Consider the following 15,390-nt stretch of genomic DNA (forward strand, 5'->3'; position numbering starts at 1 on the left):
AGACATTCAGTTCAACAGGGGGTAACTCTTTTATGTTTACTTTCAGGTCTAATTGCTTATCACAAGTCAAGTGGTCCTTAGGTCACTAAAGGTAGTGTCTGCACGGCAGCTGTTTGCCAGGCGCTGTGCCAACCACGTTATCCATCCATCGTCTGTTGTCACTTTGCAAGGTGAGTGGTGTTCCGTCCCTCCCACCCGTACCTCTCTCTGCAGCCCTTATCTCGCGAGACTGTCCTGTTTACTCGAGAGCAACTGTCCCCCTCTAGACTGTGAGGTTGGGAGGGTAAGTGCAATGTCACGTCTTGCTCACCCCAGGCTCTGCAGTGTTTAGCACGTGTCTGGCATCTGGTCAGCCCTCAATCCACAGCTTTGGGATAAATAAAGGAATTATACTATGAAAGGGGAAAAAAAGTTCCTCCTGTTTGAAAAGATAAAGGCAGTAACAGAATAATAGTGACACGTATGTCCAAGGGGAGGCAAACAGGCTTTTTCCGTTTGGCTTTTTGTTTTCACCTGTATCAGGCTTTCCCAGGAGTCTTGAGCGTCCCAAGAACACCTGGAGGTTAATGTGCTGTAATCCTCAGAGGTGCGGAGGAGCTTGACTTTGTGGGATGGAAAGTCCTCAAGGAAGGAGAGAGCGAGAACAAAGGCAAAGCCTCCCCCAGTTTCACTTATCATGCAGCACAGAAGCCAACCTGGCTGGAACGAAACCCAGAAATCAAACGATCCACAGCTGTCTTTCCCGCCTGCCTGGTTCACGGCAGGTGTGGTGGGAAGGACCTGACGTGAACGAGAGGGAATCCCTTCGGCCTCAGAACTGGTCCCTCTGTCCCCACACCTGGAATGGTAACCGCTCGGGCGGAGGCTTCTGATCAGCCCATGTTACTGCAGCTGCCATTCCCATTTCTGTGCGTGGCTCAAACATCTCATCCGTCTCTACTTAATGAATCCCTCCCTCTCGCATAGCTATACACTAAGTAAGCATAGATGGAACCGTAGGTAATAGCAAACTTGAGGGCCTGAAGAGTAAACCATCCTAGGACAGAGATGAAAAGGGCTGAAGTACCCGAAGCCTGAGGTACAAAAACATGACCATCCTCTAAACCACGTGCGGCCCCATGCAGCCTGCCAGACCCTGTGATCCATTATTAATACGAAAAATCATGGGCTTTCCCTGCACTGCATATATAAATATGCTCCCCTAGAATAAACCTTGAAAACACCTGCCCAGGCTACACAATAACCTTTTGGGGGTGCGGGAACCTCCAACACTGAAGGAGTCTTCCTGGGGTACCACCTTTTCTCTAAGTCAAGACAGCCTCCTGTGGTCCCAAGGAAAGGGGACTTATTCTAGAAGGAAAAAGCTTTGCTGAAACAAAGCAACTTTCTTTACAAAGGAGACCTAATTAGTTGTGCTGGGCAAATGGAATATTGCACTGTAGCCAGTGTTTCTGGTGGCGAAACTCAAAGGCTGAAATAAACTCCCACGTAGAGGACTGATTCCAGCTGTACTTACACTAACAGTGCTTTTCAAAGGGAAAGACCTAAGGGTTCAGAGAGTAAGTGTATTGATGTATTATTTCATGCCGATTTAGCGGCTGTAATATTTGCATAAGGAAAAAAAATAAGCAGATGTTTTAAGGCCTAACATGCCTTTATAAACACTACAGTAGGATATTAAGACAGTGGATGTCAAACTGGTTTGGAAGTTGGGGTATTTGGGAAATAAGAGAAAACATTTGCAAAGGTATAAACTAGGAACGAACTGATTAACAACAAATGTCACTATGTCATGTGGAAGGGACAACTGTGTATTAACACAGAGAGAGAGAGAGAGAGAGAGAGAGAGAGAGAGAGAGAGAGAGAGAGAGAGAGAGAGAGAGAGAACTGAGCAAGACCAGTTAGTAAACAGGGTTTTGCTTTGGTTTCTTCCATTCTGTTTGTTGCTATTTAGTCATTGCGTCTCTGGCTAGTGTCTGCTGGCAGCCAAGCATTAGTTGGCAGAGGCCAGAAGTGAGAAACACTTGTGGAAGAAAAATTGAAATTGGGAAAGTTCTGGACATCAATTTTACTTTTGCTCTGAAAACTGGTCAAAGGCTGCCTTTTCTTACTTTTATGCCAGAACACACCTCAGCACCCACCTTGGGACCTGGGAGTAGAGTGTGGAAACCATGGTGTTTGGAGATACAAACTTTTTTTAATAACTTGCATTCAATCCAGTCAAGGGACAGCACTTCTGGCCAGGATCCTTTGTGCAAAATATACACCCAGACCTCTCCCACAAGACAAGTGGTGAGAGCCCAGTAACACCGGACAGCAGGTGACCTAGCTGAGTTCCTCTGCAGTCAGAAGTGCCACAGTTCCCAAGCGTCCCAGGGCAGGCTCTGGGGACCCTGCCACTGCTCAAACAAGAGGTTCTGAGGAAGCATCCCTGAAACTCTTCTGTGGCCAGAGCAGTCATGGTCAAGAGGCCCTGCTTTAACAACTTTCCAAAGCAAACTTGCGCACAGCTTGGCTCTGGGTTTTGCAGGGCTCTGATGTGTGTACTGCAGGGGGTCTGGAACAGATGGACAGAAAAACCCTGGCTTGGCGGCAGGGGGGCCCTTGGCCCATGGCCTCAGGGATGCAGGGGGCCATCCACACAGGCAAGTTCTTGGTCAGGCTGGGCCCTTCCAAGGCAACTGCCCCATCTGCTTCTCGGATTTTTAAATCTGGACTCTGCCCACATTCACAGAATCTGTGCAAACAGGCATCTTGTCAGAAGATGCTTTGGGGGCTGAGAGTCATGTTACTGAATGAGCTGCTTCTCTGTGTCTTTGTTTTCTCATCTATAAAATGGGGATAATAAGCATTTGTTACCTCACAGGGTTGTTGTGAGGACTGAATGAGCTATTTTATGTAACATACACAGATCACGGAGAGGTGGCGTTTCCCAAATATTATTCATTCCCACAGCACTGTCCTAAACTTCTCGCTGTTTTCATTATCATACATTTAGTATTTTTCTTTAAGCTGACTCACTTTCTTTCTGCTTAAATTTATTTTAAAAGGAAACTGTACATCGCTGTGGTAAATGGAAAAATAGCAGAAGGCAGATATAAAAACAAATACAATGGAAGAAAACAATGTGGTTAATTGAGCTGGTGTCTGTTGCCTGCCAAAGGCGTTGATCCTGGGCCTTCCTCTGTCTTTGCTAAGATGCATGGTTAGAGGGCGTTAAGGGCCTAATGGCCACGTGGAGACTTTCCCTTTCAGGTCATTGTCAGTGATGGAAGAGCTGAAAGGCGAGTGGCCTGCTCCCTGCAGAACTATTTATTGGATGTCCAGTCTCTGTCTCTCTAAAACCTCACTAAGCACACAGATCACACAGAAGATCATCTTGCTTTCTGCCACTCTGGGAGAGACTGTTCTAGATCATCACCATCCAACAGAGCTTCCTGAGGTGATGGAAATGTGCTGTATCCGCGTTGTCCAATACGGCAGCCACCAGCCACATGTGGCTAAGAAGTACTTGAAATGTGGCTGGTGTGCTTGAGGAACTAGAGTTTAATTTCTTCCCCTTTTGATTAAGTCAAATTTAAACGATGCCACCAATTGTGGCACAGTGGTTAAGAATCCTCCTGCCAACGCAGGGGACACAGGTTTGAGCCCTGGTCCAGGAAGATCCCACATGCCGCGGAGCAACTAAGCCCGTGCGCCACAACTACAGAAGCCCGTGCACCTAGAGCCCATGTTCCGCAACAAAGAGTATCTCCTGCTTGCAGCAACTAGAGAAAGCCCACGTGCAGCAGCGAAGACCCAACACAGCCAAAAAAAAAAAAAAAAATTTAAATGACCACACGTGGCTAGTGGCTAGTGGCTGTCGGACTGGACAGTGCAGATCTACTGAGAAAGCTACATGTGCTGACCCTTTTGTCTGGGCTCTTAAAAGGAACTATGGTTCATTTTGAGGTTATGCCCTTGGCTTCCTTGGAGGGAGAGCTTAAGGAAACCTGACAGTGATTTGTCCTAGGGATGTAACAGGGCATCATCTACCATATTCTTTATTATTGCTTCATCTAAAGCTCTGTGAGGACATTTCTTTCAGAACTCCCTTTGAGGAACTGACATATTTTCTTCTCATTAGCAATGGAATTACCCAAAATAGCCACATTTCCACACTGGTTGCCAGGAAGCTCAAAGGAAACTTACAAACCAATGAGAGCAACCACATAGGATCTCATATATATGTATGTATGTATATATATGATTTCCACTGTTCCCTTAATGGAAACACTCTTAGTTTACATCTTCTCTGACTCTTGATATTTTATTTCTTACTTCTATTTTATCACTCTTTTCTGAGTTTCTCTAGAAATTATCTCAAATCTTTTGTGGAATTATATAAAGTGCATTTTTTTAACTAATAAAAATAATGTCCAACAGTACCAGTATTTTACAGGAGTCACTCTCCAATATCATTTATCATTTAAAAAACAACAAAAACCCAAAAAATCACACTGTAATGAAGACTTTCTAAAATACTTCCAAACACATGCTCAGAGTTTGCTGTTAGGTACCAACCAGAAGCGCTGTTAGCTAAAAGGAGAAAAACAGTTGCATTCAACACACTCCAAGATCAGGAGAGATTTCAGACAGCCCACAGTGTGGGACGCAGCTGCTCTACGTGATGTGGGAGCTGTCAGCCTCATGGCTCCATGAAATCCAGGCCTTATCCTCCACGCACTGGCTGGACCACACCCAGGAAAGCTCTGGAAATGGTCAAGGATGGGGAGAGTGTGGCTCGAATCCCATGGTGGCCACTGTGGAAACAATCTCCCAGGCAACTGCATATTTGCTGTGTCCATCTCATTCCTTAACTGGCTTTCAGGAGCTAAAAATGGCCCTTGCTTCCTGGGGTGAGGGGAGGGAGAGGAGTGAAAAATGAAAGGTCAAGAAAACCTCTCAAGCGATCTCGCATTTTAATTTTGCTCTAAAATAAAGCTGTCTGCTTCACTTTTTTCATTCTCCAGGCAACACCTCCCAGCTTTCTGATGACCGCAAAGCAGAACTTGAAGGATGCTCAAATAAGAGATTTGGGGGGAGGGGGTTTGGTTTTGGAGAAAAGGATATTCGGAAATCTGTCATATCTAATTCTCTTTTCAAGCCAGAGCTGAGAGCATCAGGAATCAGATTCTCTTCTTAAAGTGCTACTGTCGCCCAGCTGAACAAGTAAACTAGAATAACTTTCCAGTGCAAACTTCCCTGCCAAACTCTAGCTCATTTGTCCGTAAGATTTCAGGTAAGAGGCGTGTATCATGCTTAAGCCCATCATATAACCCAGGCCCACTGCCAGTCCTGCCATCAAAGACTAAACACGGCGATCATTTTGGAAGATGAGAAACGAATACCTAGTGCCTACTGGACACCATGTACTTCTAATCCCAATAACAACAGCTTTGCAAAGTAAGCATTATTATTATTTCTGTTTTACAGATAAGGAAACTGAGATTTACCTAAGGCCACAAAACTGAAACCAGGGCTTCTATCCTCAAGTTCAAGGGTCCTTTTTGCACCACCCCAATCTCTGGGGAAACTATCCTAATAGCTGAGAAGACTTCTTCAATGGTCAATTCCCCACTGAGAAAAATGGCAACAGAACTCAAGGCTCTTCATGGAGCTCATGGGGAATCAGAACAAAGTGTAGTGAAAGTTGTTGTGATAATTGAACAGCAGAACCAGAACTGGCTAAGAGTCAAAGCTGAAGACAAAACAGTCCCAGGACAAGGGGACGCCAACAGCTGCAGATCAGGTAAGAAAAAGAAAGAGAAACAAGAAAGCCAAGAAGAGGGTAGGTAGGCAGGGCTGGAAGAGGCATCAGAAAATCAGAGAAAAGATGGACAACTGGGGTCCCAACTGTTGGGGCAAAATCACCTCCAAAACAAAGGTCCCCTGGGTTTCAGACACTCAATCCTCAGCCGGGGAGGGGGTGATCAGCTCTACCTCAAGCAAGCAGAGGGCACATCTGCAGTGTCCACTTGCCAAGTGGCTGTTGCCCCTTCTTTGGCAAAGAGTGGCCTGGTTTTCATCTGGGGAGCCCCCTCACCCCTCTCTCAGTCACATGGTCAGATGAGGGAAACTCCAACCCCAGTGCCAGTGGGGGTCACATGATTCGAAGCTGGCCCGTCACAGGAGTCCATCTCCCAACACTGGGGTTTAGGGATGGGCTTGGGATCCAAGACAGACTCCTGAGAGATGCCCAGACAGGCTGAGAGTCTGGTGCTGCTGGGAGCTGCCTGGTCCACCCACAGAGGGCGCCAGCCTGAAAAGGACGCCCAAGCACAGGAAACCAGGGGAAATGGGAGCAGATGTCTGACCACAGGTCCAGGCAGGTCTGAGGCCAGACCAACGCCTGGACGTTTCAGTTGCAACACGAGCCAACAAATCCCATTCCTGCTCAAGCTGTCCGAGCTGAGCGGTCATGGCCACGCTAGGAGGCCCGACAGCACGAGAAAGCTCCACCCTGCCTCCTTCTGTCTGACAGAAGGATCATTTCCTCGGGGAGGCTGGGCAGGTGGATGCTGTCATCTGGAGGCTGTGGCCTCTACGTATGGCACTCCATCGCCAAGAGGCAAAAGCACCAGAGAGTAACAAACAAGTGTGGTCCCCACCCCAGCGGTGACATCTAACTGAAAACCAGGTGATTACCTGATACACGTGGAATGCATTGGTGGCTTTGCCCCGGAGAAACACTGACGGGATCCAGACGTTGATCAGCGCTCGGTTTGATCTGAACAAAAGAAAGATGCAGAGTGGTCATTTCAATTTGCCAAAAACAGGGAGGAAGCTATTTTCTCCCCTAAGAGGCACACGATGTACGGCAACATCTATTACACTCAACTGTAAGCTAAAGCATCAGTTTCCATCTCATTACTTGGTCCCCCAAGATTATTTTTCAGGGACTTAGTTTAAAACATATATATATATATATATATATATATATATATATATATATATATATATATTAAATTTATACATGCAGTTTGTATTCTGGAATGAGAAAGAGCTGCCCCTTCAGTCCTTACTAACTGAGTGACGGTGGCCCATAGTTTATCTGAACCTCAGTTTGCTCATCTGAAGAGGGGGACGATCACCGGAAGCCCCCACGAGGCGGGGGAGGGTCAAGAGCACGCCCACAGGGCTTCTGGAGCGTTTGGAGGAGTCACGCTGCCTCCTCACCGCGCCCACTTTAGACCCTGAGCCCCACTTTAAGGTCAGGCTCCACGGAAGAGCTCAGGAGACCAACACTTAGGCTATGCAAGAGACAGCTCTTTTGGGTGGGGAGAGGGGATTCCAGGAAGCCAGGCACCAATAACCGCTCTTGCAACTTTTCCAGAAACACTGTGTGTGGCTTGAATAGAGCAAAATCACTTACTGAGTACACACACTGCACGGCTCCGTGCTGTCACCTAGATTATCTCGGTTGATCCTCGCCGGCTATCTGAGAGAACTTCAAGGGTTCTTTCAGTTATGTGACAGTTCCGCCTTGCGAGATGACTTGAACCTAACTCTGAGTCACTGGGCGCGTACACCCACCACCACCACTCTTCCACCAGCTGGATCTACATCATGTGAAGCTGATAAGTTAAGTGTCACTGAAACTTCCAGATCAATCATTAACAGCTCTCACAGCAGTGCTGTGCAATTCTGGAAGGGCTGGGAGGTCCTAGCCCTTGTTTCTGCTAGGAGTTGCTCCAGGGCTAAGTGCTTTTCCTGGAGCTCTCCTTATCTCTAAAGAGCAGCTCTTAAAAATTCGCCAGCCTCCTGTGCTTAGAACACAGTTTGAGACACTGATGATGGAAGAGTCCATGACTCAACAGCCTCACAATCTCCACAGTAAAGAGCATTTCATTTTCACAAAGGAATGCTTCTCTCCTGAAGCAGCATTTCTTCTAAGCTCTGAGCCCAGGTGCTGACCGCCTTCATGGGGCAAAATACACCCTATTGATCACCTCCCCAGGGCTCCAAGTACAAGCTGCCATTCTGAGGCACCAAACTGATTTGGATACCTAGTGACACCCCTCCTGGAAAGGTCCCCAAAACTGTGCTAGTGACTAGAGTGTTCCCCTTTCATTTCTGTCGGGAGCGGGAGGGGTGTAGAAGTGTAACTGACACTCTGGTTTTCATTAACCTCCCAGGATTGGTGAGGGCTGGACCACCTCCCAGGGCTCCAGGAGGTCCCCCAGGTCCCCCCGAATATGCTCTCCTTTTCAGAGCACATAGCTCGCTGTATTAGAATTGATTGTCCTCTCTCTCCTAGACTCAGAAGTGTGAGTTAAGGGAATAAAATAATGATCCGGAGTATGGAAGACCAAATAAGTTGGAGGAGTCACATCTACCAGGGCAGTTGGTATGAAGGGAGGGCCGGGGGAGGCTGGGGATGGAGCTGAGGTCAGCCAGGGCCTTCTCTGCAAGAGAAGAGGGAGAGGGAAATGGCGCTTCCCTCTGGCTTTAGTGGAGGTGATCAACCTGAGGGGGAGGAGGAGAAGATATGAGGTGGCTGGACCCAGCAGAGGTTGCCTGAGAGCAGGGACCATGGCTGATTCATCCCCTCCACCGAGGACCTGGCACGACCCCTCCCTGCAGCAGGCACGAGATAAATTCTTGCTTTATGAATGAGTCCCTTGCGCCTCACGAGTGGCTCGTCTCAGGGGTCCCCTCTGCGGCTTTCACCTCTCTCCCCAGCTGGTCCCCCCTTTCCCTCCACCAGGCCACCATCCCATGATCCTCTTCACTATGTACTCCCCTCCACCCCGCCCCCCAAAGGCCCATGAGAAGCAAACTCGTCTTTGATTTTCATCCTTCACCTCTTAACTTCCATGACCCCCCTCACCAATCTAACAGGCACCTCTACCTCTACTGCCGCTGCCAAGCACTGCGGGGCCTCTTGATCCCCTCCGTGCTTTTCATAACCCCACTTTTGTGATCTGCGCCTTATGAATGAGGAAACTCAGGCTCAGAGAGGTTAAGTGGCTCACCCAAGGTCACACCAGCATTGAGTCCTGCAGTTAAGATTTTAACTTGGCTCAGCCTGGCTCTAACAAAATGCTCTTCCGATGCCCCGCTCTCTCTCCTGGGGAAGCTGAACCTTCCTCTACTCAGCACAACTAAATGAGAGAGAAGGGAGGTTCTGCTTGTCCTTAACTCAGGACTCACTCCTCTCTTCCCCAGCCCCAGGGGATTACTGGTCCAAAAAGTGAGGCAACTTGATCAGAAAGAGTCAGTCTGAAGACCAACTAAATTCCTTAGGGGTTATCAGCAGAGGCGCCAGACAGAATTAAATCCAATCAAAAATCAGACCAATGTACTGAACTACTGTCGTTTCCAATAGCCCAGGAGTTGCAAACTCAAAATTGGAACGGGAGACACCCAGACAGTGGAATGAGTGGAGTGGGCCACAGTCAGACAAAAGGGAGAAGTGGGGACTGTGGCAAGCTGGCAAGCACGTGCCCTGGATGGAAGAAGCAGCTGCTGCTCAGCTCTAGCGGATGGTGGCCTTGCTGGGATTTCTTCTTTTAAAGAAAATGGAGAAATTTAAATTTTCATGAGATACCTTCCAACTCTTAAATGTCAGCCAAAAAAAAAAATTGTTTTTCAATACCCAAAGAGGGAGCTAAAAACACATCTGAAGGCCAGACCCAGGCTGCGGGCAAACAACTCCCCACCTCTACAATAACCAAATCCGTCGTGCAGATTTCAACAGCGGTTGCTGGGTCCCTCTAGGGTCTCCTGGGATGCAAGCCAAGTAACAGAGTCTTGCTTCTAAAGGGCCCCTCATGAGCAGATGCTGTGGACTTACGTTTCAAAATCCGACAAACTCTGGTCTTCGGATGTTTGACTCAAATCTCCAGGCACCTGCCATAGGGAGAGGGGGAAGGGGAGAGAGGAAATGCATCATGGTTACCATGGTTTGCATAAGCACAGGAAATTCTGCTTCTCAATGACCCCTGAGCATTTCCTGTGCAGAATGAGGTGAAGAAGCAGTTACTGGAAAACAATAAGAGATTTTATGGAAGGATGGTTAAAGACGGAGTTACAGTAATAAAAATATGCCACCATGAAAGACCTCAATTACTTTCACAGAAAAAAAGCACTGTTAATCCTGCTGAGATCATCATGGGTGTGTAAAAGTATGTAATTTTGGAGCTACAGAGGCCTAATTAGGAGCTGAGAGGCAAGGTATCAAATGTGCAAAGGCAAAAATATGCAACATCACGCACAGACACACGTGGTGTGTAAACACAAAGGGAAATGTCTGTCCCCCAAATGGCTCTATCCTTTCCCCTCACATGTGTGAGCAATTTAAGGCAGCCGAACATGACTTCCTCTTCTGACTCAGAAGGGCCCCATGAGAAGAGGATTGGGTGCAAGAAACTATAACGCCTGGTGGGATGGCAATTCTCATCCAGAGCAGACAGCGAATGGCCAGCACTTGTAGATGCTCAATAAATCGTGATGTTATCGGACCCTGGGAATGAGCTTCCTTTTGTAATAGGATCGAATTTGAACTGGAGAGAACTTAAGACTGTGGATCAAAACTAAGAAGAACCAAGAGGGATAGAGAAGGGTGCGGGGTGACGAGGGAAAGTTTCACACTGTGCACCTGTCGGGGCATTCTCCTTATCCTCAATCTTCATCAATCGTGATAAGGATCCGGGGGTGGGTAATGCTTCCTGCCCCCCAGATGAGGGAACTGAGGATCACAGAGGCTGAACTTGTCCAAGGCCACACATGCAGGAAAGGGATACGAATCCACGTCTGTCCAGGCTTTTCTGCAACAAACCGTTAGCAAACAGAGGAAAAGCCGGCTCAAAGATGATAGGAGAAGGTGAGAGTTGGCAAAGTCTTGCCTGAACAGAGGATAAGAAGACACTAGAAGGTAGTCCTTAGAGAAACAGCAGGCTCCTTTTGGAGGCAGGAGGACACAGTGGTTATGCAGCCTGGGCTCTGGGACCACACGGCTCAGGATCCAATCCCGAGCTCCTGCATGGCCGCGAGCAAGTCACTTGACTTCTCTGCATCACACTGTCCTTGTCTGTAAAATGGGTATGTATAATACTAATACGCACAGGGTTGTTCTGAGAACAAGAGGAGTTGATACGTGTAGAGCATGTGGAACAGTGCCAGGCAGGTAGAAGGGTCTCCTTGAGTGACCTGTGCGCTATAATAATATGACAACTATTGAGAAGCTGTCTGTTATCCTTGACACCATACAAGAATCTGCCCACCACCTGGGGTTGTCTCACCCCATACATGGCAGCCCTGAGGGAGAATGGCCCAAGCTGAGCCCTTTCCAGGTCCCTGGAACTAAGAAATTCAATTGGGCTCCGGGCTGCAGGCTTTGTTAAGGAGCTGCTGTTGAGAGATTCTTTCAAGCCCAACAAGGAGAAACCCGCCTAACCGCTTGAGAGAACATCAGTTTCAAAAGATCAGGAACTCCCTGGGCTGGGGGTCGGGGTGGCCCTGCTGTTAGAGGGACTGTTATTTTCCTCTGGGCGGCTGTGGTGAGAGCTGGTACAACCTATCAGGGGAAGCCACGAGGCTGTGTGTACTGAGATCCCTAAAGACACCTACATCCTTTGACCCAGAAATCACAGTCCTCTGCTATCCAGAGGAAACAAAGACGCCAACCAAAAGGATCTAAAGGTCCAACTAGAGAGGAATGATTCAAGAAATTATGACATGTCCGTATGAGATGCCTGGTTTAAAAAGAAACGAGTTACACACACACTCATGAAGGTATGAGCACAAAAATAATTCTGGAAAAGGATCTAAGAAAATAACAGTGGCTATCGTTGATAATAGATAATGAGTGGGACTGGGGAGAGAAATGATACTTATTTTTCATTTGCTATCTTTCTGGAAGATTAAAAAAATTTATCTTTTGAGTGAATTGCTTTAAAAGAATTTAAATGTGCTTTCGAAGAATGAGATAGCATTCCACGTGCAGTTATGAAAACACCTCCAAGATGGATCACCACGTGAAAGCAAAAGTAGGGTACGGACAGTGGGTCTAATACACCACCTTGGGTGAGAAAACAGAGAATGAAAAATATCAGGTTGTATTTGTTTGTTTTTGCATCAAGAAGGTAGAGAAGTGAAGTTCAAGGCACCGATCAAAGGGGCACCAGCCTGCGGGCGCCAGGGGCGGGGGTGGGGCCCAGGCAGCTGGGGTGGGAGGAGGCTATTTAGTCAACACTCTTTTGTATAGCTCGAGTTTCGAAATAATCTAATACTAACAATTAAAAATGTAAACTAGAATGCATTATCCCACCAAAAGAGTGCTTCTGATAAATTTCTAATGGCATAGAAAAAAAAGCTCCTGGTCTCTGTTTAATAAAAAGCCGCTATGGGGAATTCCCCGGTGGTCCAGTGGTTAGGGCTCAGCGCTTTCACTGCCGAGGGCCTGGGTTCAATCCCTGGTTGGGAAACTAGGATCCTGCAAGCCACAGGGCACGACCAAAAAAAAATTTAAAAAGAAAAAAAAAGCTGCTACAGACTGCAAATGCCTAGTGCGAGTCCTGAATACAACTCATAATGACTGTGGATCAATATTAGCATGAAAGAGATCCGAAAGACAGTGGGGCATCAGATACGAGAGAGGGCAGTCAGACGGATTTGTAGCATGGATCTGAACTTCCCTGTACTTTCTACAATTAAGATGCATTAATCGTGTAAATACTAACAGATACATATTATACTGTATACATACACATACATAATATATCCCTACATTAATTATATACATAATATATTCAGTGTGTATCGCATTACTGCGTAAAGTGAATAAGACAGTCTTTCCAATCCTCCCCCGCAGGATGGGAGAGGCTGTGCCCTCAGGTCCTCTATTCATGGGGGATGAACGAGGGCTAAGGCTCGCTCTGAAGCGCCCCCTTCCAAACACCAGTCTCCCCTCAGCGCTTCCACGTGGAACCCAGGGCCTTCTCTGGCGGGGCTGCAGGGTGGCTCTCCACCTCTCTTCTCTGAGCTTTCCCTCAGCACCTGAGCCTGGGGAGGGTTCTCTGGCACAACGTGAGGATCAGGTAAGCAGATCGGAGGAAGGACCCACAGACTGTGAAGGCACGAGCGGCATCATTACACTGCTTTTAAACGCAGGCTCTTCTCAAACGGGATGTGAACAGAGCTTGGACCCGGGGAACCTCATTCCCGAGAAGCAAGGTTCTGACTGTCTGCCCCACCAGGCTGAGGGGAAGGGTGACCAGAAGCAAAAGGTGAGGTTTTTAAGGACAGATGTCACTCTACAATGATATGAACAAAGAGCTTCTGAAAACAATCCATTTTTAAAAGAAAGTTTCTTCCTGACAGATAAATTTCCCTTCAGGGATGCTTATTTGTAGGGGGACCCTCTTGGACAATGGATGTTAAATATCTGGGAGTTGTTAAATCCTCCCAACTCAGGAGTTTTTCTTCTTTTTTCAAAAAATTTTTCCTTTTTAAAAAAATTTTTTTCTTTTTAAAATTTAATTTTTATTTATTTTTATTTTTGGCTGCATTGGGTCTTTGGTGCTGTGTGCGGGCTTTTCTCTAGTTGCAGCGAGCAGGGGCTACTCTTCGTTGTGGTGCACAGGCTTCTCATTGCAGTGGCTTCTCTTGTTGCAGAGCACAGGTTCTAGGTACATGGGCTTCAGTAGTTGTGGCACGTGGGCTCAGCAGTTGTGGCTCACAGGCTCTAGAGCGCAGGCTCAGTAGTTGTGGCTCACGGGCTTAACTGCTCTGCGGCATGTGGTATCTTTCTGGACGAGGGCTCAAACCCGTTTCCCTTGCCCTGGTAGGCAGATTCTTAACCACTGTGCCACCCGGGAAGCCCCCAGGAGTTTTTCTTCTGATTACTGGCATTATTGGCATCAGCAAGCCAGGAGACATTTATGTGTCCACCTGAGTTCAGGGAGGCTGGCTGGAAAAAGAGTCCATGAACTTTCTGACCTCGGTGCAATAGATCTTAAAAATCAGGCCAGGCTCTACAGCAACTGCAGTATGATAATTGATGGCCAAACTTATTAAACATCTTAACATGCTCTCTTTTCATTCTGTCTACCCAGACTGGAGCTAGATAGCATCTGGGGTTTACAGTAAGCATCCAGAAAGCTGATTTGACTTCATATTCTGGCAGTGAAAGACTTGTGGGGTAGAGATTTTAAGAAAAATCAACTGGCCACAAACATCTCTCGTGCCTTCCTGAAGCCCTGGGGAGCCCTGGAGGACACATCTCTGCAATGGAGCCTTCTTTCTGATTCCCTCCAACATGGAGCACAAGTAAGTGTGGTTGTCCTCATTTGCTTCTCCCTGGCCCTGCAGAGAAGGAGGCTCGTCATCTGGCCTGCAGTCTGGGGGTTCGGGGGTCAGTATGTGAGTGCAGAGAAAGGCAGAGCCCATGGCTGGAGAAACAGAGCAGCCAGGATTTCTGGGTCTTTCTGTAGCAAACACCCCAGGCGCTGCATACACAAGGATGTGGAGGGACAGGCGAGACCCACAATCAGAATCCTTTTCCATCTCTGGGTACACAAGTCAGCCTCCACTGATCATGAAAGAAGTCACATGGCTCTCTGAAGGTCCTGCTAGAAAGCAACAAAGATGGAGGGCAGAGGGGGTCAATGTGCGTTGAACATCTACTATGCACGCCAATGTATTCGCACATTATTGATCCTCAAATAAACACTGTGAAGGATGTATTATCGCAGGTCATGCTTCCCTCCCTTCTTCCCCCAGCCTCTTTGCATGGCTGGCTCTTTTCACATCTTTTCAGATTCAGCTAAAAGATGACGTCCTATGAGATACCTTCCTTGATCACCAGAAATATGCAGATTCCACACTGCCACCCTCTACCATTCCCGGTGCTCAGGCTGCAATTACTCCACACCCTGTATTGGTCCCTCCCTGCGAGCCTGGGGACAGCAGCTTGCACGAAAGGTCATTCACACAGGCCCTGGCATGTTGTGGGCACTGACTGAGCACTTGTGACTGAGCAAACAAGTGAATGATGAGGGAAGCTCCATTTCCACGCAAGTGTCAATCAAGTTTTAAACTGCTCTGGAGCAAATTCGAAATCATCATGCATGAGAAGGATGAGTTAGTTTGGAGATAAGTGGAACCAAAGGAAGAGAACCATATTCCTTGTCTTCTAATTACAGGGCTCTCGGATTCACTGCTCAAAGGACAAGGCAAAAAGGCAGACAATACAGGACAGCAAATCTTTGTCCCAATCATGAAAAAAACACCCATAATTTATGTTTTCCAGTCACTTTCTCACACATCCCTCTTTTCACATAGCCTTCCCTTCAGCAATTAGCTCTCACTTTGCACTGCCAGAAACGACAACTACTTCCCATCCCA

General features: G+C 47.4%; 1 protein-coding gene across 1 annotated transcript in view; it reads right to left on the reverse strand.

The window, feature by feature from the left end:
• SNX29 (sorting nexin 29) overlaps nucleotides 1–15,390 on the reverse strand; it is a 524,651-nt gene that overhangs the window by 162,817 nt on the left and 346,444 nt on the right. Inside the window, exons 16-17 of the mRNA XM_065892522.1 lie at nucleotides 9,839–9,894; nucleotides 6,688–6,769 (exon numbers count right to left, since the gene is read on the reverse strand). Of these exons, the coding sequence (XP_065748594.1) occupies nucleotides 6,688–6,769; nucleotides 9,839–9,894 (138 nt within the window). The remainder of the gene's footprint in view (nucleotides 1–6,687; nucleotides 6,770–9,838; nucleotides 9,895–15,390) is intronic.

The sequence above is a fragment of the Phocoena phocoena genome, chromosome 15 (assembly GCF_963924675.1).
Source record: "Phocoena phocoena chromosome 15, mPhoPho1.1, whole genome shotgun sequence".
Taxonomy (NCBI): Eukaryota; Metazoa; Chordata; class Mammalia; order Artiodactyla; family Phocoenidae; genus Phocoena; species Phocoena phocoena.